Source organism: Trachypithecus francoisi, unplaced genomic scaffold (assembly GCF_009764315.1).
Source record: "Trachypithecus francoisi isolate TF-2019V2 unplaced genomic scaffold, Tfra_2.0 Lachesis_group12, whole genome shotgun sequence".
NCBI classification, from domain to species: Eukaryota; Metazoa; Chordata; class Mammalia; order Primates; family Cercopithecidae; genus Trachypithecus; species Trachypithecus francoisi.
Window position 1 is genome coordinate 5,457,344 of NW_022681457.1, and position 27,507 is coordinate 5,484,850.

General features: G+C 48.2%; 1 protein-coding gene across 4 annotated transcripts; it reads right to left on the reverse strand.

The window, feature by feature from the left end:
- Nucleotides 1-10,893: 10,893 nt before the first annotated feature.
- LOC117091615 (zinc finger protein 883-like) lies at nt 10,894-27,218 on the reverse strand. 4 transcript variants are annotated; one of them, XM_033224172.1, is made up of 7 exons: nt 26,224-27,218; nt 24,894-24,986; nt 23,651-23,739; nt 22,737-22,863; nt 17,442-17,543; nt 13,146-13,258; nt 10,894-13,058 (listed from the first exon to the last, which is right to left on the reverse strand). In XM_033224172.1, the coding sequence occupies exons 2-7, from the start codon at nt 24,895-24,897 to the stop codon at nt 11,373-11,375; spliced, it is 2,121 nt and encodes a 706-aa protein (XP_033080063.1). In that variant the 5' UTR covers nt 24,898-24,986; nt 26,224-27,218; the 3' UTR covers nt 10,894-11,372. The 4 variants fall into 4 exon arrangements, with proteins under 4 accessions (XP_033080063.1, XP_033080060.1, XP_033080062.1 ...); XM_033224169.1 differs by having other exon boundaries at nt 10,894-13,258; nt 26,224-27,217; XM_033224171.1 differs by lacking the exon at nt 24,894-24,986 and having other exon boundaries at nt 10,894-13,258; nt 26,224-27,216.
- Between the last annotated feature and the right edge of the window lie 289 nt (nt 27,219-27,507).

Genomic DNA, 27,507 nt, shown 5'->3' on the forward strand with positions numbered 1-27,507 from the left:
CCTCTGTTTAACAGTGTTGGCTATGCAGTAAGACACCCAATTTGTCCTGGGAGTTGACACCAAAACACAGCTAGATTCCTTCAGGAAAGCTGTGTTGATCAAGGTGTTAACTGCATATGAAACAAAATCCATATGGAAGACATGCTTGGGGGTCAAACCTGTGGTGCGTGGAAGTGACCACTGGGATGTCATCATTCACCATTTATCCAAGACAGCCACTCACCAGGCAATTTGCTAGGCTCGGGGGTGGGTAGTATCAATACACTATGCACTGCTACTGCTCTGAAGCTTCTGGAATCAGAGAAATGAATGAACTCATTTTCACAGACGATTGCTGTTAGTTGACAAGTGACATCTTAAAAATGCCCCATTCCCTCATGTCACAGGAAGTTCTGGGATCACCAAGGATTGCTGGAGAGTCCAGTGAGATGGACCCACACAACCAGTTCCCTCCTGACAGTGTCTTGTCAGCTCTGGGCGTTTGTGCCCTACCACTAAGTGGCTCAGTCACACATTTGCTGAAACACAGTAGTCTTATGAAAAGCACTGGACACATACTTTCAATACCTTTCCGATTTTAGGTGCTTAAAATGGTTAGGGGGTAAGTGCTCTGTACCCTTGGGCGCTTCAAGTCTCCTGGAGTTCTGCTGGTTAAGTTTGTTAAACTTAGTTGAAACTGGGAACCTGTTGGCTAACCATTGAGCCCTTACGCTGTTTTTCAAATGGCTGCAACATTTAACTTCTTGCACATGGTTCCTGTCCTCTGGAGCTCTGTCTTGTCTGGGAGATGGGCATGTTATAGACCGAAAGAGTGGACAAAGTGTTGCAGGGTTGGAACATAATGGGGACTCTGGAAAACTGGCAGCCATTGGGGGGTGGGGGACAGTCTATAAATCAGTCACCTGTATTGCTGCAGGCCAGGGTAGAAACACCCTCCATGTGTGCATATTTGTTGGTTCTCTGATTAAAGTTTTGAATCTGAAAGCATTGATTCCTTCTCTCAGCCTCCTGCCATGCAGCCACGCATCAGTCCCTGCCTGCCAGGCCTCACGTCTTTGTGGGGGAGGGCTTCTGATGGTGATCATTGCCCAGTAAGAAACAGCTCAGTCTGTTTTCCCACTGTCTGGGTGGGGCATGCGCCACTGAGGAGGAACACAAGTTCACCTGGTCCTTGGATGCATCATCAAACAACACTTTTCATTTTTTGTGTAAGCCTAAGTAATCAAGGAGAGAGCACAGGCAGCCTGCAGTTCACTCTTCACAGACATGTCAGGCCCCAGGCTTGGGGAGTGTTTCTAATTAGCATCCAGTAATACACATAACTTTGCTTAGTGCTTTAATTTTGTCCCCACCTTTTTCCTTTAGTGACAAGAGATACTAGTTTCCTCCTCATGGTAGTACTAGAAAGTTGTTATTTTTTTTTGATAAAGTGAGCTGATCGGGCCGAGTGTGGTGGCTCATGCCTGTAATCCCAGCACTTTGGGAGGCTGAGATGGGTGGATTGCTTGAGCTCAGGAGTTTGAGACCAGCCTGGGCAGCATGGTGAAACGCCGTGTCTACAAAAAATACAGCCGGGTGTGGTGGCACACGCCTGCACTCAAGCTACTAGGGAGACTGAAGTGGGAGAATCGCAAGCCTGGGAGGTTTAGGCTGCAGGATGCTATGATCACGCCACTGCACTCCAGCTTGGGCGGCAGAACAAGACCCTGTCTCCGAATAAAGGAAAAAAATGTGACTGGAAAAAGAAATGAGCTACAGGAGCCTAAACCAAGCAAGGCTAAGATGGCAAAACGCAGCACCTCTGAGGCTGATGCGAAGACAAGCTCAAACGAGGTCAAGGTATAAAGCAGCAGAGTCTTCTAGGGCCAAGGTCTCCCCCAACATTTCAGAAGTGGGAACCCCTTGTCGGAACTGATACCCCAGCCAAATTCCAGCTTGACCTCTGGAAGGGCTGGAGACTAAGGTCAGTCAAGGTGATCAGCCTTGTCAACATAACCAACCTCATAACCCTGGGTACCAAGGCGTGGGTGAGCTTCTCTGGCAACACTTGGTGTGTTGTCACACGTTATTGTTGAGTGCATTAAGTGCTCTCCATACGACTCTACTGGCAGAGGACACCTGGAAGCTCACGCCTGGTCTCTCCTAGACTCCATCCTATGCATCTTTTCCCATTGCTGATTTTAATCTCTATTTTTAGCTGTAATAAATGCAACCAAGTATAACAGCTTTGCTGAGTTTTGTGAGCCCTTCTAATGAATTACTGAACCTGAGGGTCCACTGCCCTCTCTGAGCCTCAGTTTCTCCAGTGGACTCAAGAATGATACTCGGTTTAAGGGTTCTCAAAACGAGCATCAGCGGGTTCTGCCCACGCCGGCCCCATGGGCTAAATTCTCTAATAACCCCCTCCCTTCCCCGCCTACTCCAGCCAATCATTGCGCTGACTCGGCTCCTGGCCACGCCCTAACCCCGCCTCCGCTGCTTCGAAACCCGTCCCAAGCCCTGCAGCCCATGGGCTGCCGCCAGATTCTCGAGCCCCTTTACCTCTCGGTGGCCTAAATCCCTGACTGCTCGGGGCCACTCTTCAGCCCAAAATGGGCCCAAAATCGGGAGGGCAACTGATGAATGTCACTAGACAGTCGGGCCCTCAGGGACCTGGCAACTGGGAGCTTGGACCTCGGGTCGGCCTCCCACGCGAAGCTTGCTCCCCACCAGCGTCTGCACCTTGGTGGCGACGCTGCCCCGGCCCCACGGATGCTTCTGCGCCTGTCAGACTCCTTGATGAACTACGCTTCCCAGAATCCCTCGGGAGCTGCTTAGGGCGACAGTCCGCTGATGGCCGATGCGGGAGAAACCCTGGCTTCAGGCGGCCCTCGAGTGGGGCACACGAAGTGGTGGCTTATTCTGGCTTCAGTATGCGGGGTGGAGAAGGCGATGCACGAGGCTGCCTCTGTTTCCTATGGATCAATCGCAGAAATCGTTCTGTAAGCCCCGCCCCCATTGCGTGCGGGCGGCTTTTGTCTCCATGGCAACCGTCAACTCTGGAAATGCCTGTCTTTCTCCATGGCAACTGTCTACGCCGCAGGCTGGGGCCGCCGATTACCGGAGCCTTTAAGCAGTATGGGTGCTGGACAAACAGCGTGATCGGGTCGTAAAACTTGATGGAACGAATATTAGAGCACAAGGAAGAAAAAACCGGGCTAGGCGGGACTGAAATAGTTGATGTGAGGGAAGATTTCTCAAAGGAGGGAGCCTATTTTTTTGTTGTTTGTTTTTTACTTTTAGTTTTTCAAGACGGGGTCTCTCTCTGTTGCCCAAGCTGGAGCACAGTGGCACGATCTTGGCTCACTGCAACCTCCGCCTTCCGGATTCAAGCGATTCTCCTGCTTCAGCCTCCCGAGTGGCTGGGATTACAGGCGCCCGCCACCACGCCTGGCTAATCTTTTGTATTTTTAGTAGTGTGAGAAATGGGAAAGTTCTTCTTCAAAGATTATAAAAAGTCACAATTTCTTACTATAAGATTGCTATCCACTATTATATATTCCAAATCAGCTGTCCTAGCTTGCTCCGGCATGCCTGGACAGAACTAGACAAGCCCCAGCCCATAGTGCATAGTTAAGGAAGCATCCTTAACTATCCCTGGGTAACTTCCTTTTCTTTCTTTGTTCTGTTCCACTTACCCAATTAAAAAAGTTTTAAACTAACAGCCAAACGGGTAAGGTGTAAAATGTGAGGTCCCATTCCAGCCAATAGAAACTGGACACAACAGTAGGGTGGATGCCTCAGGTTATAAATAACTCTGTCTCCTTTGTTCGGTGGGGTCTCATGGCTGGACAGCTATTGAGTAGCACCCTTTCTGCAAAAAGTAAAGCTTGCCTTACTGAAACATCATTTGTTCCCGCATTCTTTCTTTCTTTCTTTTTTTTTTTTTTGCGACACCAAAAACTTCATTCCAACAGCAGAGACGGGGTTTCACCATGTTGCCCAGGCTGGTTGCCAACTCCTGACCTCAGGTGATCCACCCGCCTTGGCCTCCTCAAGTGCTGGGATTACAGGCGTGAGCCAGCACTCCTGGCCCAGGAGGCGACCTCTGAATAAGGCTTTGAGGGATGAGCAGGAGGTTGCCTGGAAGAGAAGGGAAAATATAGTATATCTAGAGATCTGGCCAAAATTAAGTCTTAACGAGGGTGTGCGGAAACCGCCATTCTCCTACCCTGCTGGTAGGGAGAGGAATGTCTTCAGCCTTTGAGGACGTAAATCAGTCAGTCAGTGGGTGACTGCTGAGAACCTACTGTATACCGGGCAGTGCTCCAGACACTAGGGATACAGCGGGGAAAGATATACAGGGGGGCAGGCAGTAACCACGAGACGTATGATTGGAAATTATAAGTGCTGTGAAGTAGGCCAGGTGTGATGGCTCACACCTGCAATCCCAGCACTTTGGGAGGCCGAGGTGGGTGGATCACTTGAGGCCAGGAGTTCAAGACCAGCCTGTCCAACATGGTGAAACCCCACCTCTACTAAAAATACAAAAATTAGCCAGGCGTGGTGGCCGGCGCCTGTAATCCCAGTTACTCAGGAGGCTGAGGCAGGGGAATCACTTGAACGTGGGAGGCGGAGGTTGTAACCGAGCCGAGGTCACACCACTGCACTCCAGCCTGGGTCACAGAATGAGACTCCATCTCAAAAAAAAAAAAAAAAAAAAAGTGCTGTGAAGTAAACAGGCAGGGGCTGAGATGGGAATGAAGGGGGGACTGTGGGATCAAGAAACAGAATTATTTGAGAACATAGTGTGAAATAACATAAATAATATCAACCTCAAGAGAAATGAAGAGGAATACTATGAATTGCAGCTGGAATCTGCCCTAAATGTGTATTTCTTCTTCCTGGTGTCTGTGACACTTTGAGTTGGGGTTTTCTTTTAGTTTCTTGAGTGTCTTGCTTTTCATGCTTTTAGCTACTCAAGCCAGTAAATTATCGTTCTTGTTTGAGCTGTGTGAGAGGTGGTCAAGTTCAACATTTGAAGGAAGAGTTGAGAGATTCACTGAATGGGAGAGAGGGATAGGAAAAACCTACCTTCTTTCTGTTTAGGTTTCTAAGGTGATAGGAGATAAGCCTGGAGCTGCTGGTGGCCACCTTGCCACCATGGGGGGAGAACCTGCCAGAAAATGAACCTAACCAAAAAAGAAGCTAAACTAAGAGGAGTGACCAGATTACTGACATGTCACTTAAGCACCTAGATCTATCTGTTCCTGAAGGCAAAACTGTTCAATTACACAGGCTAATAAATTCCCTTTCTTCCTTTTTTTTTTTTTTTTTTTGAGACGGAGTCTCGCTCTGTCGCCCAAGCTGGAGTGCAGTGGCTGGATCTCAGCTCACTGCAAGCTCCGCCTCCCGGGTTCCCGCCATTCTCCTGCCTCAGCCTCCCGAGTAGCTGGGACTACAGGCGCCGCCACCTCGCCCGGCTAGTTTTTTTTATTTTTTTAGTAGAGATGGGGTTTCACCGTGTTAGCCAGGATGGTCTCGATCTCATGACCTCGTGATCCGCCCGTCTCGGCCTCCCAAAGTGCTGGGATTACAGGCTTGAGCCACCGCGCCCGGCCCCCTTAAGCAAGCAGAATACTCTTGGCTGGAAATGAATCTCTACCAGAAATTATTTAAAAATCCAGATGGATCGACAGCTGGGCACCGTGATTCACACCTGTAATCCCAGCACTTTGGGAGGCTGAGGCGGGTAGATCACGAGGCCAGGAGATCACGAGGTCAGGAGATCACGAGGTCAGGAGAGCAAGACCATCCTGGCTAACATGGTGAAACCCCGTCCCTACTAAAAATACAAAAAATTAGCCGGGCGTGATGGCGGACACCTGTAATCTCAGCTACTAGGGAGGCTGAGGCAGAAGAATGGCATGAACCCAGAAGGTGGAGCTTGCAGTGAGCTGAGATCCGGCCACTGCACTCCAGCCTGGGCAACAGAGCGAGACTCCATCTCAAAAAAAAAAAAAATAATAATCCAGATGGATCAAAGTTTTCATTGTGAAAAAAAATCATAAAAGTACTAGATTAAAATATAGCAGAACATTTTTTTCATAATCTTGGGGGTGAGGAAAGCCTTTGATAGCATGATAGTAGATCCAAGAACTATAAAAGAAAATACAGAGATTTAAAATTTTAAATTAATTAATTAATTTATTTATTTATTTTATTTATTTATTTTTTTGAGACAGAGTCTCGCTCTGTCGCCCAGGCTGGAGTGCAGTGGCCGGATCTCAGCTCACTGCAAGCTCCGCCTCCTGGGTTTATGCCCTTCTCCTGTCTCAGCCTCCCGAGTAGCTGGGACTACAGGCGCCCGCCACCTCGCCCGGCTAGTTTTTTGTATTTTTAGTAGAGACGGGGTTTCACTGTGTTAGCCAGGATGCTCTCGATCTCCTGACCTTGTGATCCGCCTGTCTCGGCCTCCCAAAGTGCTGGGATTACAGGCTTGAGCCACCGTGCCCGGCCTTAAAAATTTAAATTTAAATCTAAAAATTAAAAACTCTGTATGACAAACGTAAACAAAATTGAAGAGAAACTGGGAGAAAATATTAGTCACTTATACACCAAAGTGTTAATATGCATAATATATAAGGACTTGTCATTCTAAATCAATACAAAAAGGCTTCTCAATTAAAATGGGCAAAATACATAAAAAGGCAATTCACAGAATACAGAACATCAATTAATGCATAAAAAGAGAATCTCACAACCAAGAGGGCATTTTTACCTATCAGATTAAAATTGCTTTAAAAAATGACTAATACCAAGTATTTGAGAAGGAAGTAAAGGAACAGAGAAATAGTCACTCATATACACTTCCCAGAGTTATGCAAATTGTTTCACCCCTTTTGGAAGGCTACTTAGTAATAACTATGAAAAACTTAAATACAGGTGTTCTGTGATCCCACAAGTACACTTGTAGGAATTCGTTTTGTACATAAGTGAAATAATAAATATCCAATGATGGAAAAGAAAATGAAAACAACTTAAATATCCATCAATAGGGATTGCTTACACAAATTAAAGAAACCCTAGCATGAAATATTAGGCAGCTGTGAAAAATGAAGATACCTATGTATATATATATTTTTGTGTAATATGTACAGTATGTATATATTTTGCATTATCATGGGAAAGTATCCACATTATATCAAGTGAGAAAAGCAACTTCTTAAAATTATGTTTGCATGTGGTCATGCCACATATACCATACATATGTGAACACACATACATATAAAATCAGTTTCATAAAAACAGAAAGGGAGATTTCATATTTATAGAAAAAGTAGGAGGTCTTTGGAATGAAGGGTTTTTTTTTTTTTTTGAAATAGATTTTGCTCGTTGCCCAGGCTGGAGTGCAATCTCAGCTCACTGCAACCCCTGTCTCCCAGGTTCAAGCAATTCTCCTACCTCAGCCTCCCAGGTAGCTGAGATTACAGGCATGCACCACCACACCTAGCTAATTTTTTATTTTTAGTTTTAGTAGAGACAGAGTTTCACCATGTTAATCAGGATGGTCTCAATCTCCTAACCTCAGGTGATCCACACTCCTCGGCCTCCCAAAGTGCTGGGATGACAGGCATGAGCCATCACACTCAGCCTGGAACAAAGATTTACGGGGCACTAAAGATTTCTTCATTTTTGTATCATCTGAATTATTCACAATGAATATTATTTCAATCATTAAAAAAGCCACAAAAGATTAGGAGAAATACCTGGGCAATGACTTTAATATACAATAATAGCACAGAAGACGGCTAGTGAGACACAGCCCCATATATTCACAGAAATTCCAGCTGATACAGAAGTTCTGGCAACCCATTGGCAACATACTCGAGGTCACAGAAATCCTCTCCCTACGGCCCCATGACCTCACTACCAGGATTTCACCTGGGAAATGGGTAGGCACTCATCCCTTTCATAAAAGGCATGTTCCATACTATATATATATGAGTCAAAAGTGGCCGGGCGCGGTGGCTCACGCCTGTAATCCCAGCACTTTGGGAGGCCGAGGCGGGCAGATCACGAGGTCGGCAGATCGAGACCATCCCGGTTAACACGGTGAAACCCTGTCTCTACTAAAAATACAAAAATTAGCCGGGCGTGGTGGCAGGTGCCTGTAGTCCCAGCTACTCAGGAGGCTGGGGCGGGAGAATGGCGTGAACCCGGGAGGCGCAGGCTGCAGTGAGCTGAGATCCGGCCACTGCACTCCAGCCTGGGCAACAGAGCGAAACTCCTTCTCTAAATAAATAAATAAATAGTCAAAAGCTAGAAACAGCAGCCTGGGCAACAGAGCAAAACTCCTTCTCTAAATAAATAAATAAATAAATAGTCAAAAGCTAGAAACAACTGAAATGTCCAACAAGGGACTGGATAATATGTTGACTGAATATGCATAAGCTACGTGAAACGGCAAAACATCAGGTCGTTAAAGGTGACTTAATGATATGTTAAATAGCTGACGCTCGTTGCTATAAAAACGTATTGCATCCATGGTCCACATGCCCAGCCGCGGCAGGTAGGTCAAGTTCAGCCCTTTGGACAGCAATATGGCAATGTGTGGGGAATCAGGAAAATGGCTGGAGCCTTGGTTCCCATCATTGCCATTGTGGGAATTTTACTTTGAGGAATAATCACCCCAAAGGGAGAGAGGAGGTGAGCATGGACATGTTCATTATAACATTATTTGTAATTGGGATAACTGGTGAACAACCCATCAGTCAAAAGCTTAAAGAACAATCTAAATGGAGAATGGATTTGTAAATTACACCTTCTCAATGGCATATAATTATCCTTAGTAATGATAAAAGTGTATGGGATAGTGACAATGCTCATGGTATAATGATGGCAAAAATGGTCTCTACATGGTGATTACAATGAAATAAACTTATATTTGTTTAAAAGATTTGAAAGGAAATATAAAAAATAAAAACAATATGACTTCTAAGGATGGCCAAATTGTCCGTGATGGCTTTTATGTTTTTGACCCAAAATTTCTGACAACTAAACCTATGGATATGGGATATAGATTTAAAAAACCATAAAGAGGATGGGTACAATGGCTGTTGCCTGTAATCCCAACACTTTGGGAGGCCGAGGCGGGTGGGTCACGCAGGAGTTCAAGACCAGCCTGGCCAGGATGGTGAAACCCTATTTCTACTAAACGTACAAAGATTAGCTGGGTGTGGTGGCAGGTGCCTATAATCCCAGCTACTTGGGAGGCTGAGGCAGGAGAATCACTTGAACCTGGGTGGCAGAGGTTGCAGTAGAGATCATGCCACTGCACTCCAACCTGGGCGACAGTGAGACTCCATCTCAAAAAACAAAAAACATAAGGAAACACACCCAAGAATGACTGGCGAGTCTCTCTGAGCTGCAGAATTACAGGGAATTTGTCTTTTATTTCATACTTCTTTACACTTTCCAAATTATCCTTAATGATAAGCGTATGATATTTCACTAAAAATTTTTCTGTTATAAAAATATATGGCTGGGCACGGTGGCTCACGCCTGTAAATCCCAGCACTTTGGGAGACTGAGGTGGGCGGATCATGAGGTCAGGAGTTCGAGACCAGCTTGGCCAATATGGTGAAACCCCATCTCTACTAAAAATACAAAAATTAGCCGGGCATGGTGGCGCACACCTGTAGTCCCACATACTTGGGAGACTGAGGGAGAAGAAATGCTTGAACCTGGGAGGCAGAGGTTGCAGTGAGCCGAGAGTTTGCCATTGCATTCCAGCCTGGAAGACAGAGCAAGACTCCGTCTCAAAAAAAAAAAAAAAAAAAAAAAAAAATATATATATATATATATATACACACACACACACACACACACGTATATATAATTATTAAATTAGAAATAAAACTATGTTTTAAAAATATGATTAAAAGTCTCCCCTTGGGAGGTGGGGCCTGCAGTGAGCCAAGATTGTGCCACTGCACTCCAGTCTGGGCGACAGAGCGAGACTCCATCTCAAAAAAATAATAATAAAAAATCTCTCCTTGGTCATGAATAGTGATGCTTAAGAACATGACGCTTAATAGAACAATCACTTTGTAGGCCAGGCACGGGAGCTCACACCTGTAATCCCAACACTTTCAGAGGCCGACGGAGGAGGATCACATGAGGCGAGGTGTTTGAGACCAGCCTGACCAACGTGGTGAAACCCCACCTCTACCAAAAATACAAAAATTAGCTGGGAGTGGTGGCAGATGCCTGTAATCCGAGCTTCTTGGGAGGCTAATGTAGGAGAATCGCTTGAACCCTGGAGGTGGAGACTGCAGTGAGCTGAGATCACGCCACTGCACTCCAGCCTGGTAACAGAGCAAGATTCTGTCTCAAAATAAATAAATAAATAAATAAATAAATAAATAAATAAAAGAAAAGAACAATAGCTTTGTAAAGCGTAGATCCCGGAAACATAATAAACAGAAACAATAGGACATTAAAAATGTCTATAAATATGTGAAACATATTTATATTTATATCCATATTTATATGAAACATATATTGTTTAAGCCAACTGCAGATTCTGATATTTGTACCTTAAAGTTTTAAAGGAAACTAAAAATGTTACTTTAAAGGGTTAATCTTTACAGCTGACTTCCCCCACTGAATATTCAGGCTCCAATTTAAGGAAGGATGAATCAGTTTAAAAAGCTTGGAGAGGCCAGGCGTGGTGGCTCACGCCTGTAATCCCAGCACTTTGGGAGGCTGAGGCGGGCGGATCACAAGGTCAGGAGTTCGTGACCATCCTGGCTAACATGGTGAAACCCCGTCTCTACTAAAAATACAAAAAATTAGCCAGGTGTGGTGGTGGGCACCTGTAGTCCCAGCTACTAGGGAGGCTGAGGCAGGAGAATGGCGTAAACCTGGGAGGCAGAGGTTGCAGTGAGCCAAGATTGCGCCACTGCACTCCAGCCTGGGCAACAGAGTGAGACTCTGTCTCAGAAAAAAAAAGCCTGGAGAGAGCTGTTGTTGAAGGTCCCAGATGAAATGGCTTCCCTTTTGGACCACCCCCTAACTATACCATGACCTAGGGACATGGCAGCATGGAGGAAATATGCAAGGGAAGCCCCCGGAATGATCAGAACCTGTCCCAGTTCGTGAAAAACTGTGCCACCTTCCCTCTAGGGAACAAAGGAACGAACCATCTCAACATAGGGCACCAGCATCCTTCTCTGGGGAGTTCCTAGTGTTGACGAAGAGCAGATTGCCGAAAGGCCGTTTATGCACCTGGATCCATCTGTTCCTGAAGGCAACATTTTTCCTAGGGTTCCTAGTGTTGATGAAGGTGGGATGGAACCCAACAGCAGGACAGCCAGCTCATTACACACTCAGGTTGTCTCATCAGCATGAGTTCTCTGATGATCGGCCAGCTGTGTGCCCCAAGCAAAGGCTTTCTCAAAATCATCACAGATATAGGCATCCTGGCCAGTGTGAAGCCTCCGGTGTTCAGTCAGGTGTGAACTCCAGCTGAAACCCTCTCCACACTCCTCACATGCATAGCGTTTGCTGCCATTGTGGACCTTCTGATGTTGGAGAAGGTGTGAGATCTGGGTGTAGGTTCTCCCACAGTTGCTACACTTGTAAGGCTTCTCTCCAGTGTGAATTCTTTGGTGTTGGATTAAGTGGATGCTCTGGTTGAAGGCCTTCCCGCATTCCTTGCAGGCGTAGGGCTTCTCGCCGGTGTGAATCCTCTGATGTTGAGTGAGGGAGGAGTTGTGACTGAAGGTTTTCCCGCACTCCTTACACTTATAGGGCTTCTCGCCAGTGTGGATCTTCTGGTGCTCAATGAGGTGCGTGCTCCGGCTGAAGGCTTTCCCACAGTCACTGCACTCGTAGGGCCTCTCTCCAGTGTGAATCCTCTGGTGTTGAATGAGGTGGGAGATCTGGGTATAGGCTTTCCCACACACTTTACATTTGTAGGGTTTCTCCCCTGTGTGAATCCTCTGGTGGCGTGTGAGGGAGGAGTTCTGGCTGAAGGTTTTCCCACACTCGGTACATTTGTAGGGCTTCTCACCGGTGTGGATGGTCTGGTGCTGAGTGAAGGATGAGGTGTGGCTGAAAGCCTTCCCACATTCATTGCATACGTAGGGCTTTTCCCCCACGTGAGTGCTCTGGTGCCTCATGAGGTGGGAAATCTGCGTGTAAGCCTTCCCGCACTCATGACAGGCGTAGGGCTTCTCGCCGGTGTGAATTCGCTGGTGCTGAGCCAGGGACGAGCTGTGGCTGAAGGCTTTGCCACACTCCGTGCACTCATAGGGTTTTTCTCCAGTGTGGACTCGCTGGTGCTGAGTCAGGGACGAGCTGTGGCTGAACGTTTTCCCACACTCGTTACATTTGTAGGGTTTCTCCCCGGTGTGGATGGTCTGGTGTTGGGTCAGGGAGGAGGTGTGACAGAAGGCCTTGCCGCACTCTCCGCATTGGTAGGGCTTCTCCCCCGTGTGGATTTTCTGGTGGCGGGTGAGGTGGGAGACCTGCGAGTAGAACTTCCCACACTGGCCGCATTTGTAGGGCTTCTCCCCGGTGTGGCACCGCTGGTGTTTGATGAGGGATGAGCTCTGTGTGAAGGCCTTCCCGCAGTCCTTGCATTTGTAGGGCTTCTCTCCGGTGTGAATCCTCTGATGCTCGGTAAGCGAAGAGCTCTGAGTGAAGGTCTTGCCACACGCGTGGCAGGCATAGGGATTCTCGCCTGTGTGGATGATGTGGTGCTGAATGAAATACGAGCTGTTGCTGAACGCCTTCCCGCAGTCATGGCACTTGTAGGGCTTCTCCCTGGTGTGAATTCGCTGATGGAGAATATAGTCCGAATGGTAAATGAAAGCTTTCCCGCATTCCATGCAATTAAATGGTTTCTTCTCCACGAAGGTCCTTTGGCGTTTCAAGCTCTTCCAGGGCCTGCCCCACTTCCGGGGCCTGTCTCCATGGGGCACTCGTTGCTTCCTGATGAGGGCAGAGGCCTGCCAGAAGCTTCTCTCAAGCTCGTTACCCCCAAGGCCTCTCTCCCATGAGGGGTCTCCCTTGGAAGTAGCAAATAAACACATCAGATGCCTCTCCTGCTTTCTTGGGTCCTCCAATGGATAGTGACATGCCAAGGGTTTCCCCACCTGGGCATCTGCAAGCACAGCCCTTGAAGGTCCCTCTACTGGGGAAGCCGAATCTTCAGAAATGCTCTTTTTTCGAGGTGTCTCTTGAATAGTCACAGAGCTCATCTCCAAGTCTGAAAGAAATGGAAAATACCAACACCATGTGTCCCAGGACAAAGCAAGCTGATTACTTGGAAGTGGCAGTGTAAACCTAAAAAAAAAAAAAAAAAGGTTTCAAACTTGATGTTGCTATTTTGTTTGTTTCTTTTTTTGGGGGTGGTGGAGAGTCTCTCTCTGTTGCCCAGGCTGGAGTGCAGTGGCACCGTCTCCACCTCCCAGGTTCAAGCAATTCTCCTGCCTCAGCCTCCCGAGTTGCTGGGACCGCAGGTGTCCGCCACCATGCCTGCCTAATTTTTTGTATTTTTAGTAGAGACGGGGTTTCACCATATTGGCCAAGCTGGTCTCGAACTCCTGACCTCGTGATCCGCCCACCTCGGCCTCCCAAAGTGCTGGGATTACAGGCGTGAGCCACCATGCCCAGCCGATATTGCTATTTTGAAAGCATGGTGTACATAGATTGATTCATGTTCTGACATGGAAGGATAGTCTCAATACACTCGAAAAATGAAGACAACCAAGTTGCAAACAGTTTATGTACACAGAGTTGAGTAGCCATGCTATAGAGTTACTTTTTACAAATCAATAAGAAAAATGATAGAAAAAATCTAAGAAAATAGAGAGGCGAGAATATGAGTAGACAATTCACAGAAGAAAAATAAAAGGCTGATAAATACATGTTTAGATGCTGAACATCAGCAATAGTTAAAAAAAAATCAAATCATTAGGATGCTATTTTACCCATTTTAGATTGGAAAATATTAAAGATATCCAGTGTTGCCAAGGGAGCATGGTACAGACCTTCTCACACTATATTTGTAGGAATGTGCAAGAAAAGAGTGAACAGAAGGTCCATCTCACTCAGTTTTTTTTTTTTTTTTTTTGAGACAGAGTCTCACTCTGACGCCTAGACTGGAGGGCAATGGCATGATCTCAGCTCACTGCAACCTCCATCTCCTAGGTTCAAGCCATTATCCTGCCTCAGCCTCCCAGGTAGCTGGGACTACAGGCATGTGCCACCACACCTGGAAAATGTCTTTTTTGTTGTTGTTGTATTTTTAGTAGAGATGAGGTTTCATCATGCTGGCCAGGTTGGTCTCGAACTCCTGACCTCAAGTCATCTGCCTCCCTCGGCCTCCCAAAGTGCTAGGATTACAGACACGAGCCACTGTGCCCAGCCCATCTCACTCAGTCTTTGTTTGTCTCTGCAGACATGGCAATGACCCTTGGCCGATCTCTGGGAACTAAAGTCCAGGGATGTTTACAAAGGTGCTGGGTCAGATGTTCTTCCATATGCTCAAGACCACGGGTCAAGATGTAGTAGGTTGTCAGCATTGTTGACTGTAAATAGGAAGATGCATGATGGGTACCTGGTACCTGGATTGGGGTCCTCACCATGGCTGGTCGTGTAGCAGGTATGTGCGTACGTGACCAACTCTCTTCAAGAACTCTGGACTGTAAGTGAGCTTCCCCGGGTGGAGACACCTCATACATATGTCTGTGGTTTTGCATTGGTAGAAAAAAGTACATCCGTGTGACCCGCACAGGGAAAGGGAGGGCTGGAAACCTGCGTATGACCTCTCTTGCCTTTGTTAGTTCCTACTGTTCCTGTGTTACAAACTTTGCTGTAAACCGTCAATACAACTTGCCAAGTTATGTGACTCCTTCCAGAAAATCACCCCAAACCAGTGGCTGGTTGTGGGACCCCCAAAACAGAGACATGACAATTAAATGCTATGTGAGATTCCTGAAATTATCCTCTTATCATTGGATTAGGCAATGGTATCTTAGATATGATGTCAAAATCACAAAGCAACACAAGCAAAATAGATAAACTGGACACTGTCAAAATTAAAACCTAGGCCAGGCACATTGGCTCACACCCGTAATCCCGGCACTTTGGGAGGCCCAGGTGGGTGGATCCCTTGAGTTCAGGAGTTCAAGAACAGCCTGGGTAACATGGCTGCACACTGTCTCTACCAAAAATACAAGAATTAGGTAGTGATGGCACATGCCTGTGGTCCCAGCTACTTGGGAGGCTGAGGTGGGAGGATCATCGAAGCCCTAGAGGTTGAGGCCACGGTGAGCCATGACTGCACCACTGCACTCCAGCCTGGGTGACAGAGTGAGACCCTGTCTCAAAAATAATAATAATTAAAAAATGTAAACCTTTGTGCTTCAAAGACACTAACAAGAAGTAAAAAGACAACTAATAGAATGGGAGAAAATTTTTTCTAATCATATGTCTGATAAGGAACTTGTTTCTAGAATATATAAAGCATACTTACAACTCTCTCTCTATATATATACACACCACACACCACACACACACACACACACACACCACACACACACACATATATATATTTTGAGACAGAGTCTCGCTCTGTACCCCAGACTGGAGTGCAGTGGCATGATCCCGGGTCACTGCAACCTCCACCTCCCGGGTTCAAGCGATTCTCCTGCCTCAGCCTCCCGAGGAGCTGGGATTACAGGCACCCGCCACCACGCCCGGCTAATTTTTGTATTTTTAGTAGAAACAGGGTTTCACCATGTTGGCCAGGATGGTCTCAATCTCTTGACCTCATGATCTGCCCGCCTCAGTCTCCCAAAGTCCTGGGATTACAGGCGTGAGCTATCACACCCGGCCACAACTCAATATTTTTAAAAACTCAATTAAAAAAGGGCAAAGTTATCCCAGCACTTTGGGAGGCCGAGACGGGTGGATCACGAGGTCAGGAGTTCGAGACCATCCTGGCTAACACGGTGAAACCCCGTCTCTACTAAAAAATACAAAAAACTAGCCGGGCGAGGTGGCTGGCGCCTGTAGTCCCAGCGACTCGGGAGGCTGAGGCAGGAGTAATGGTGTAAACCCGGGAGGCGGAGCTTGCAGTGAGCTGAGATCCGGCCACTGCACTCCAGCCTGGGTGACAGCCAGACTCGGTCTCAAAAAAAAAAAAAAAAAAAAAAAAAGGGCAAAGTTCTCAATAGTCATTTCTTTAAAGATACATGAATGGCCAATAAGTACATGAAAAGATACTCAACATCATTAGACATCAAGGAAAATAGAATGAAAATCATGAGATTCCACTTCACACTCACTAGTTATATAATAAAAAAGACAGATAATAACAAGCATTGGTGAGGATGTGGAGAAATCAGAGCCCTCACACACTGCTGGTGGGAATGTAACATGGTACAGCCACTTTGGAAAAATGGTCTGGCAGTTTCTCAAAAGGTTAAACATAGAATTACCCTATGATTCAACAATTCCACTCCTAGGTATCTACCTGAAAGAAATGACAGCATGCATTCACACAAAAACTTGTGCATGAATGTTCATAGAAGTATGATTCATAATAGCCAAAAAGAAGAAATAACTCAATGTTCACCAACTAATGAATAAACCAGTTGTGGCACATTCATACAATAAAATATTCAGCCATAAACAGGATTGAAGCTCTCATACATAATGCAATGTGAATGACTCTTAAAAATATTATGCTAGGCCGGGCGCAGTGGCTCATGCCTGTAATCCCAGCACTTTGGGAGGCCGAGGCGGGTGGATCACAAGGTCAGGAGTTCGAGACCAGCCTGGCCAACATGGTGAAATTCTGCCTCTACTAAAAATACAAAAATTAGCCAGGTATGGTGGCGGGTGCCCATAATCCCTGCTACTGGGGAGGCTGAAGCAGGAGAATTGCTTGAACCCAGGAGGCGGAGGTTGCAGTGAGCCGAAATAGCGCCATTGCACTCCAGCCTGGGCACAGAGTGAGACTCCATCTCAAAAAAAAAAAAAAAAAAAAAATCTATCTATCTATGAAGAAGGAAAGAACATACTTGAAGGAATTCTATTAAAATGTCAAAAGTTATTTTTGGGAGACATGAGAATTATGGGGGATTTTCATTCTTGCTTTATTCTTATTTAGATGTTCAAAGTTTCATTTATTCCTCCCAACCCTAGATACTCATGTCACCCCCTTTTCACAGACGAAAAAAATCAAAGCACAGAGAGGCTAAGTGACTTGCCCAAGGCCACACAGCCAGGAAGCAATCAGCTGGGATTTGAACCACACAACCCGACTCTAGAGCCCATGATGATCACCCATGTGTTCCACTGCCTCACCCCTGCCTGAACTTCACTGACCATGAGAGATGGGGTGGGAAGAGGGCTTACACCTGCTGGATATCAGCACCCACCTGGACAGGTAACTCGCCAGGCCTCTCTCTCCTCCGGCCTCGGCTCTTCCCCTCGCTCCAGACGGGAGATCACGTCAGGTTTGGACCCAGGCAGCCCTGCCCCTGGGGAAAGATACAAGAGTTGGCTGTGGGTGCCAGGATCACAGGGAGGTCTGCGGGGAAGGTGCACGCATCGAGTGCCTAATGGTTAGAAGCACAAATGGCCAATGCAAGACTTATTTTTTGAGTGCTTAGCACCCTGCAGAGAGGCTGAGCCGACTTATTTGTTGCGTGCTTAGCACACTGCAGAGAGGCTGGGCTCTGACAAGGCTGTTTAAGGCTCCGGGTCTGTGCTGTTCGAGTTAACTGCACTGTGACAGTGTAAAAAACATTGTCTTCTGTGTTTCGAAGACTTACTAAAGAAAAAAACTGTAAAATCTCTCAATCATTTGTTAATCGATTATGGTTTCAGTGTGTCAAGATGATACGATTTTAGATAGCTTGAGGGAATAAAATGTATTATTAAAATTAATATCGTTTCCTTTTTTTTTAACGTGACCACCAAAAAATGTAAAATTACCTAAGTGGGTTTCTTATTTCTGATGGACAACTCTGTTTTAGATTCACTGATGCCCAAAGCTTCCATCTCAAGACTTCTAAATACATAAGTTAAAAACATACGCATTTTTTTTTTTTGAGACAGGGTCTCGCTGTGTTGCCCAGGCTGGAGTGTGGTGGCACAATCATGGCTCATTGCAGCCTCGACCTCCTGGGCTCAAGTGATCCTCCCACCTCAGCCTACTGAATAGCTGGGACTACAGGCATATACCACCATGCCTGTGGCTCATTTTCAAATTTTTTGTAGAGATGGGGTCTCACTCTGTTACCCAGGCTGATCTTGAATTTCTGGGCTCAAGTGATCCACCCACCCTGAACACTTCCTTTTTTTTTTTTTTTGAGATGGAGTTCCATTCTTTTTGTTTTTATTTTTGTTTTTTTTTTAGACGGAGTCTTGCTCAATCGCCCAGGCTGGAGTACAGTGGCACAATCTCAGCTCACTGCAAGCTCCGCCTCCCAGGTTCACGCCATTCTCCTGCCTCAGCCTCCCGAGTAGCTGGGACTACAGGCGCCCGCCACCTCACCCGGCTAATGTTTTGCATTTTTAGTAGAGACGGGGTTTCACCATATTAGCCAGGCTGGTCTTAATCTCCCGACCTCGTGATCCACCCGCCTCGGCCTCCCAAAGTGCTGGGATTACAGGCGTGAGCCACCATGCCCGGCCCGGAGTTTCATTCTTGTTGCCCAGGCTGGAGTACAACGGTGTGGTCTCAGCTCACTGCAACCTCCGCCTCCTAGGTTGAAGCCATTCTCCTGCCTCAGCCTTCCAAGTAGCTGGGATTATGGGTGCCCGCTACCATGCTCGGCTACTTTTTTATATTTTTAGTAGGAATGGGGTTTCACCATGTTGGCCAGGCTGGTCTTGAACTCTTGACCTCAGGTGATCTGCCCACCTTGGCCTCCCAAAGTGCTGGGATTACAGGCATGAGCCACTGCACCCGGCCTGAACGTTTTCATTTTGATGAAACTGTCTTGAATCACTGTAGACAAACCTACCATCCCTGATTATAACATGAGATAATTACAATAGTTAGGATGATACTAAAAAGCAAATGTCTATTAAGTGCAGACTACGTGCCAGGCATGTTTCTAAGCTGGTTAAATGTATTAGCTCATTTTCACCCTTCAGGCAGGAAACCGAGGCATAGTCTAGTGTTGTGTGAGCAGGAATGGAAGAAACACACAACACTGCAGGAAGTCACAGAGGGTGGAGAAATCAAAGGAAACTTCCTGGAGGAGGCGAGCCAAGAGGTGACTAGACTAGGGGTGAGGAGGAGACGAATTTTGGTTCAACAAACATACCCGGCCAGGCACAGTGGCTCACGCCTGTAATCCCAGCACTTAGGGAGGCTGAGGCGGGTGGTCAGGAGTTCAAGACCAGCCTGGCCAAGATGATGAAACCGCTGTCTCTACTAAAAATACAAAAATTAGCCGGGCATGGTGACGGGTGCCTGTAATCCCAGCTACTCGGGAAGCTGAGGCAGAGAATTGCTGGAACCCAGGAGGCGGAGGTTGCAGTAAGCCAAGATTGCGCCACTGCACTCTAGCCTGCATGACAGAGCAAGCTTACTCTGTCTAAAAACAAACAAACAAACAAAAACAAACATGCCCAAGGACCTCCCGGTCTTCCTCTGCCAGTCCCTGGCATTGCTGGAGATACAGAAATCATCTGGACACTCCCCTGTGCTTGAGGGGGTCTCAGGCTGAAGGGGGAGGCAGACCTGGACACAGTTATAATCCAGGGTGACTCCGGGATTCCTCTCCTACAAGGATCCCGTCCTCCCTCTGCCTTAGGTGCCCAGGCCTATGGTCACAGCCTTTATTTCCGATAATGACACCAATCTCCACATCTCGGTGTCAGACACCCCCTCCCACCTCCCAGCCTCCCAGGGACTTTCTCCACTATACTTTATCTTATTCTTTTAATTTTATTTTTTGAGACAGGATCTGTCTCAAAAAATAAGACTCAAGACTCAAGAGAAGTCTTGAGATGGAAGCTTTTGAGACAGGATCTGGCAACTCCAGCTCTGTTGCCCAGGCTGGAATGAAGTTGCACAGTCACCACTCACTGCAGGCTTGGCCTCCTGGGCTCAAGCCATCCTCCCACCTCAGCCTCCCAAGTGGTGCGTGCCACCACATCTGGCTAATTTTTAGTTTTATTGAAGAGACAAGGTCTTGCTATGTGGCCCAGGCTGGTCTCGAACTCCTGACCTCAAGCAATCCTCCCACCTCAGCCTCCCCAAGTGCAGGGATTACAGGCATGAACCACCGTGCCTGACCTTTCTCCACTTCTTGACTCCAGCTATCCTTCTGTGGACAAGGAGGGTGCCCTAGAGCCTGGCTTGGTGGCTGGGTGAACCATGGGGTCTGTCTCTAACTGCTGCAACCAGAGGATAGAGGAGCAGGGACCCAGGACAGCTAACCCTCTGATACTGAGGCCCTCCTCACCATGCATGGCCCCCCATGACTTCACCTTCCACTCCCCAGCGTGGCATTTACTACCCATCCCTGTAACCATTCCCCTGCCTGCACTCCTACCTGCCCTGTCCCTCTCGGCCTGCACTGAGCTCAGCAGGTAACAGCCCTGCCGCGGTTAGAACCAAACAGCCTCCGACATGGGTGCTGGCGCCCAAGAAGCCTAAGGACATTGCCGCTAAGGTTTTTTTTTTTTTTAGACTGTCTCTCTCTGTTGTCCAGGCTGGAGTGCAGTGGCATGATCTCAGCCCCCTGCAACCTCCACCTCTCGGGTTCAAGATTCTCCTGCTTCAACCTCCCAAGTAGCAGGAACTATTTGAAAAGGGTAGAAACTGAGGCTCCGAGAGGTGACAAGGATTATCTGGGCGTCGAGATGGCGCTGCTGAGGGAATGAAGAGGACAACACAGCTGGAACCAGAGCCAAAGAGGCCGCAGTTAGACACGAAGTCTCAGCAGCCTGGGAATGGACGGCAGAGGGCGCACTGCTCCCTCCTACCCAGAGGACCTCGAGGCTGCTGGTCCCAGGCACATGGCGGACGAATGTCCCCATTGACCTCAAATACCTTCCAGATCCTTCCTCCCTTCATTTTCTCTCCTCTCCTCTCTCTTCTCTCTTCTCCTCCCTCCCTCCCTCCCTCCCTCCCTCGCTTCCTTCCTTCCTTCCTTTTTTTTGAGTCTGGAGTCTCTGTCACTCAGGCTGGAGTGCAATGGCGTGATTTCGGCTCACTGCAACCTCTGCCTCCTGGATTTAAGCGATTCCCCTGCCTCAGCCTCCCGAGTAGCTGGGACTACAGGTGTGCATCACCACAACCGGCTAATTTTTCGTATTTTAATAGAGACGGGGTTTCACCACGTTGGCCAGGCTGGTCTCAAACTCCTGACCTCAACTGATCTGCCCTCTTCGGCCTCCCAAAGTGCTGGGATTACAGGTGTGAGCCACCGTCCCCGGCCTCCACCAGGGGCTTACTCGGAACTTGGATCCAGAATTTGCAACAGACAACAGTATGTTTTCTCCCCACTCTCCAAAATGATCGTTTTGTCATTTCTTCCTGCTCTGTGCTACACCTCACCCTCTCTTTTCAGCTGTGGCCCTCCCTTGTCACTCAAAGAAGCCATTGGTGTAAGAAGCTCCACCTTCCACCTTCCACCATAAATCCAGGCAACGAATCCACATCTCTATCCTACATCCCGCCTCTGCTCTGGGGATCTTGGAAACCGTCCCTGCTCCAGGCCGGGGCCTGCTCTTCTGCTGGCGCCTGAGCTCACCACCCGCTCCACTCAACAGGCAAGGCCTTGGCTCCTCCTCTCAGCCCTGCTGTCTATGCGATCGCTAATTTCTCTCCTTCTATCTCGGGCTGAATGACGTTCCACAAAAATTACGCCCATCCAGAACAGCAGAACGTGCCCTTATTTGGAAATGGGGTCTTTGCTGATGTAATTAGCTAAGATGAAATCCTACTGGATTAGGGCAAGTCCTAAATCCAGGGACTGGTGTCCTTTTTTTGAGACAGAGTCTCACTCTGTCACCCAGGCTGGAGTGTAGTGCCGCAATTTCAGCTGACTGCAGCTTCTGCCTCCTGGGCTCAAGTGATTCTTGTGCCTCAGCTTCCCCAGTAGCTGGGATTACAGGCGTGCGTCACCATGCCTCACTAATTTTTGTATTTTTAGTAGAGCTAGGGTTTCGCCATGTTGGTCAGGCTGGTCTCAAACTCCTGACCTCAAGTGAGCCTCCCGCCTCAGCCTCCCTGTCTCTACTAAAAATGCAAAAATTAGCCAGCATGGTGGTGCGTACCTGTAATCCCAGCTACTCGGGAGGCTGAGACAGGAGAATTGCTTGAACCCAGGAGGAGGAGGTTGCAGTGAGCTGAGATCGCACTACTGCCCTTCTGCCTAGGTGACAGAGTGAGACTCCATCTCAAAAAAAAAAAAAGAAGCTGGAGGCACAGGCTGAAGAGTGTGTGGGATCCACATTTTACAGGACAGGCCAAGAGACTTGGGCCTTCCTGGCTGCTGGGACTCCAGGATCAGCTGGCAGAAAGAGAGGAAGGGAGAGGCCAGGCATGAGGGACCAGTGAGAGGAGCACAGAGGCCCCCAGATGGCAGGGGATGGACATGAATGAGAAGAGGGTGCCAGGGGGCATCAGAGAGAATGCTGGGGGCATCAGAGAGGGTTCCAGGGGCATCAGGCCTCCCCCAGGGGGAGGGCAGGAGGAGGGGTCTCACCCAGGGAGAGAAGGTTCCGGTAGTTCTCTAGCATCACGTCTCGATACAGCTCCCTCTGGCCAGGCTCCAGCCAGCCCCACTCCTCCAGGGTGAAGTCCACGGCCACATCCTTGAAAGTCACTGATACCTGCAAGGGCCAATTTCATTCCATGGAGGGGCACATCCTTCTGGAACTCGGGGGCAGAAGTGTCAGGGGTCAAGAGCCCACAACAGCCCCCTGGGCTGGAACATTCTGATTGTGCAGAATCGGGATGCCTGAATCCAACTGGCCTATGGGAACCCAACGGGGGCAGAAACTCGCCCATAGGCACCTTGGTAGAAAGTAGAACAAGGAGCCCTCTCACGTGACTCTTTACTGCCATCTGTTGGGAAGTCATTGTAATATGCCAATTAATTTAGTGTATGACAGTTTATCACACTGTCTGAAAACTGCCACCAGTGTATGAGGTGTAAGATGTGAGTCCTGCCCGGGATGAGGCATCCTTGTGCAGTGCATAACCTGCACAGCTCTAAGTGACAGTCCTAAGAAATACTTAAAGAAAAAACTGTCAAGCCGTTGTGTGCAGGAGATATTCGCAAGTCCTATTCTATCCCAGACCCCATCCCTGATCCTGACCCCCATTCCTGACTCCAGGGATGAGGCTCAGGGGTGAAGCAAAACCATCCAGTGCCCACTTTGCCTGGTACCTGAAAGGCTGCCGGGTTAGATGAAAAACTTTTAGACTGCGTGATGCGGTCCCAGCTCAGATCATTCTGCCTCTGCCCCCCGTTCTTCCGCACTGCCCAGCTCCCCTCTCCTCATACCCCCTTTCCCAGTATTGGAAGAGTCAGGAGATCTTGAGATCAAGAACAGGGAGAAGAGGGCCCACTGGAGTCCACAAAGTCATCTTGGGGAAGAGGAAGCCCAGACTCACCTGGCCCTCGGCCATCAGGGTCCCACTGGCCATTGCTGGGTCCTGGGCATGTGCCTCTGGGAGAAGGGTCCAGGCCAGGGCCTGAAGAGCTGGAGGAGGAGACCACAGCAGAAAAGGGGTGATTCGTGACCCTGACAGACGCTTTCCCCAAGACTCCTGGTCACAGAAGGGGCCACGGTCCCCTAAGAGTCAAAGCGAAGACCCAGGACAGGCCACCTGAGGCCCCCATTCCATACCAGAGACAACAGCCAGCAACCATGAGACTGTCTCACCTCCCCAACACAACAGCTCTCAGACACAGGAACTATGGTGATCCCTAAATGAGGACATTGAGGCACAAGAGGTCAAGACTTGCTCAAGTTCATGGAGACAAAAAGTATCAGAGAAGTCTAGCCACAGGGTCACCCCTATGTTTTTTCTTATACTTTTTTTTTTTTTTTAGATGGAGTCTCGCTCAGTTGCCCAGGCTGGAGTGCAGTGGCACCATCTTGGCTCACTGCAACCTCTGCCTCCCAGGATCAAGCGATTCTCTTGCCTCAGCTTCCTGAATAGCTGGGATTACAAGCACCCGCCACCATGCCTGGCTAATGTTTACATTTTTAGTAGAGATGAGGTTTCACCATGTTGGCCAGGCTGGTCTCGAACTCCTGACCTCAGGTGATCCACCCACCTCGGCCTCCCAAAGTGCTGGGATTACAGGCATGAGCCACCACACCCTGCCTTATTTTATTTTTGAGACACAGTCTTGCTCTGTCGCCCAGGCTGGAGTGCAGTGAGGTGATCTTGGCTCACTGAAACTTCCACCTCCTGGGTTCAAGTGATTCTCGGGCCTCAGCCTCCTGAGTAGCTGGGGTTACAGGCACCTGCCACCATGCCCAGCTAATTTTTGTATTATTATTATTGTTATTATTATACGAGACGGAGTCTTGCTCTGTCACCTAGGCTGGAGTGCAGTGGCGCAATCTCAGCTCACTGCAACCTCCACCTCCCAGCTTCAAGCGATTCTCCTGCCTCAGCCTCCTGAGTAGCTGGGATTATAGGTGCACGCCATCACACTAGGCTAATTTTTTTGTATTTTTAGTAGAGATGGGGTTTCACCATATTGGCCAGGCTGGTCTCGAACTCCTGACCTCCGGTTATCCACCTCGCTCGGCCTCCCAAAGTGCTGGGATTATAGGTGTGAGCCACCGTGCTCAGACCAGGGAAACTTTAGAGAGGAGAAACTTGGCAGATGCCACCTTACCCATGTGAGTGAGGCTGATGTGGTGTATGGTGGGACAAGCCCAGCCCAGGGTCCCCAATCTGATGAGGAGACAGCATCACTCCTAGGGCATCCCTGCCAAAAGCACGTGACCTAAATCTAATTATGAAGAAGCACCAAACAAACCCAGACTGAGGGACATTCTGCAATTACATGGTCTGTAATCTTCAGAACTTCTAAGAGGAGACTGAAAACCGGTTCCAGATTGAAGGAGGCCCAACAATGCGTGCAATGTGTGACCTAGGATTTCCTGTGGCCATTAAGGACATTATTGCAGCCAGCTGTAATCCCAGCACTTTGGGAGGCTGAAGTGGGAGGATCGCTTGAGCCCAGGAGTTTGAGACCAGCCCGGGCAACATAGTGAGACCTCGTTTCTACAAAAAAAAAGTTAAAAAATTAGCCGGGCATGGTGGCATGTGCTTGTAATCCTGGCTACTCAGAAGACTGAAATGGGAGGATCGCTTGAGCCCAGGAGGTCGAGGCTGCAGTGAGCTATGATTGCACCACTGCACTCCAGCCTGGGTGACAGAGCAAGACCCTGTCTCCAAAAAAAAAGAAAAAAAGAAAAGAAAGAAAAAGAAAAAAAAAGACAAAAAGTCATTATTGGAAGAATCATCAAAAAGTTGAATAAAGTCTATAGATTAGCTATTAGTATTACATCACTATTTCCTCATTGTGATCGTGGTGCTATGGTTATGGAAGAAAATGACCTTGTCTTTGGAAAACACAGAGATTCGCTAGGAGGGCTGGGAAGTGGGAGGGCGCAGAGACCGAGAGAGAGCGACAGAGACCCACAGAGACGGGGACAGAGAGGCAGAGAGACGGGGCACAGAGATTCAGCGAAAGGGGGACAGGACCTGGGGCGGCGAGGGTGAGGGGAAGATCAGAGAGAGACGGGAGACCCAGAGAGAGAAGAACAGATGCTCAAGATAAGGGGAGCCGAGACCGAGTCTGTGCCGTGCAGTGCTGCTCTCGGGCTCTGGGGTCAGAATCTGGGTTGCAGCTCTACCAGCCTGAGAGAAATTGCGGAGTCTCCCCGAGTCTCAGTTTCTTCAGCTGCAAAGTGAGGAAAGGTAGGTTCCCCTTCCTCGGAGAGCGCAGCGGTCCCAAGCTCCGCCTGACTCCTGGCAAACAGTAGGCGCCCAATTCCTGCGCGCTGAGCCGTCTGAGCCGCGCTGATACTAGGTGGGACTCAGGGAATGACAGGAGGGGGCGGGGCGTCACCCACAGCGCCCTCCCCCCTTCCACCCAGACCCAACTCGGGACCGCCCCCGGAGCTTCTGCTAGCCTGTCTGTCCCGGCCCGCACCCACCTGCTCCGGTCGGGTCCGCGAGGTCCGCGCGTTCAGGATTTCGCTGGACAGCCAGGCCTTCCCTTCCTCCGACGGGCCCCGGAACGCGCCTGCGCGCTCGCTGTCTCGGAACTGTAAGTCCCGGTACTTTAAACGCGGCATCGCGACTGGACTACATTTCCCAGAAACCATTGAGGCTCAGGCTCCTCACGCCTAAGGGCTTCTGACTGCGGGGGAATGCTGGGAAATGGAGTCTGGGAGCAGGATGCGGAGCGGGAGTAAGAGGACTGTGTTTGGATATATACACAACAACTTTTGGAGGAAAACTGGTATTTGGGACATGCCTGACTGTAGTGGCACGCGAATATCCCTGTTTTAGGCAGAGGCGATGCCACAGTCCATTTAATCCAAATTTCTCCTACCATGGTTGAAGTCTTCAGGACAGATAGAAGTTGGCCCCATGTAAACTGATGGTGAATGAATTGAACCACTGTTATTCAATTTCCCTGGGCATCTGCCTTCCTGTTTGCTCAGTTTCACCCCTCACTTCTTAAAGGGCAGTGTGGTAAAGGCAATGGAGCCTATTCTGGGAGCTTGGAGATGTGTGTTCAGGAGTGCAAGGATGGTTTGATATTAGGACATTACACAATTTATCTTTTGACCTTTCCGAATATATCAATATGCAACCATATCTATAGATACTAAAAAAAAAAAACCTTTGATAACATTCAGTAACCCTAGATGCTGAGAAAGCTTACAAAAAAAAAAAAATTCTGTAACCAGTCATTTCTAGATAAGCTGAATAAACTGAGCATGTATTCATATTGAACAACAATAGTGACAATGTTAAAGAATTACTGGCCTCTTCTTGTGTTTATGTCCATATAATCAAAACCTCATATCAGGCTTTATCATAAAACACTAAAAGAATTGCCAGACTGGGTGCAGTGGTTCACACCTGAAATCCCAGCACTTTGGGATTTCAAAGAGGGAAGCTAAAGAGGGAGAATCACTTGCACTCAGAAGTTTGAGACCAGCCTGGGCAACATAATGATACCCCCATCTCTACAGAAAATACAAAAGCTAGCCAAGCATAGTGGTGAGCACCTGTAGACCCAGCTACTCAGGAGGTTAAGGTAGGAGGATCAGTTGAACACAGGAGGGCAAGGCTGCAGTGAGCTGTGATGGTGCCAGCCTGGGCAAGAGACCAAGACTCTGTCTCAAAAAAAAAAAAGTGTAAACCATATATGTGCTCATGAGCAAAAGCTAGATGGCCCATTGCCAAAATGAAATAATAATAGGTGT

Excerpts from the sequence above, each read along its gene's own strand:
- LOC117091615 (XM_033224169.1), bottom strand. Across the intron at positions 22,864-23,650 it reads CCCTGATGGCCGAGGGCCAG|GTATCAGTGACTTTCAAGGA; the intron begins GTGAGTCTGGGC and ends TGGCCCTTGCAG. Across the intron at positions 17,544-22,736 it reads CCGGAACCTTCTCTCCCTGG|GGGCAGGGCTGCCTGGGTCC; the intron begins GTGAGACCCCTC and ends ATCTTTCCCCAG.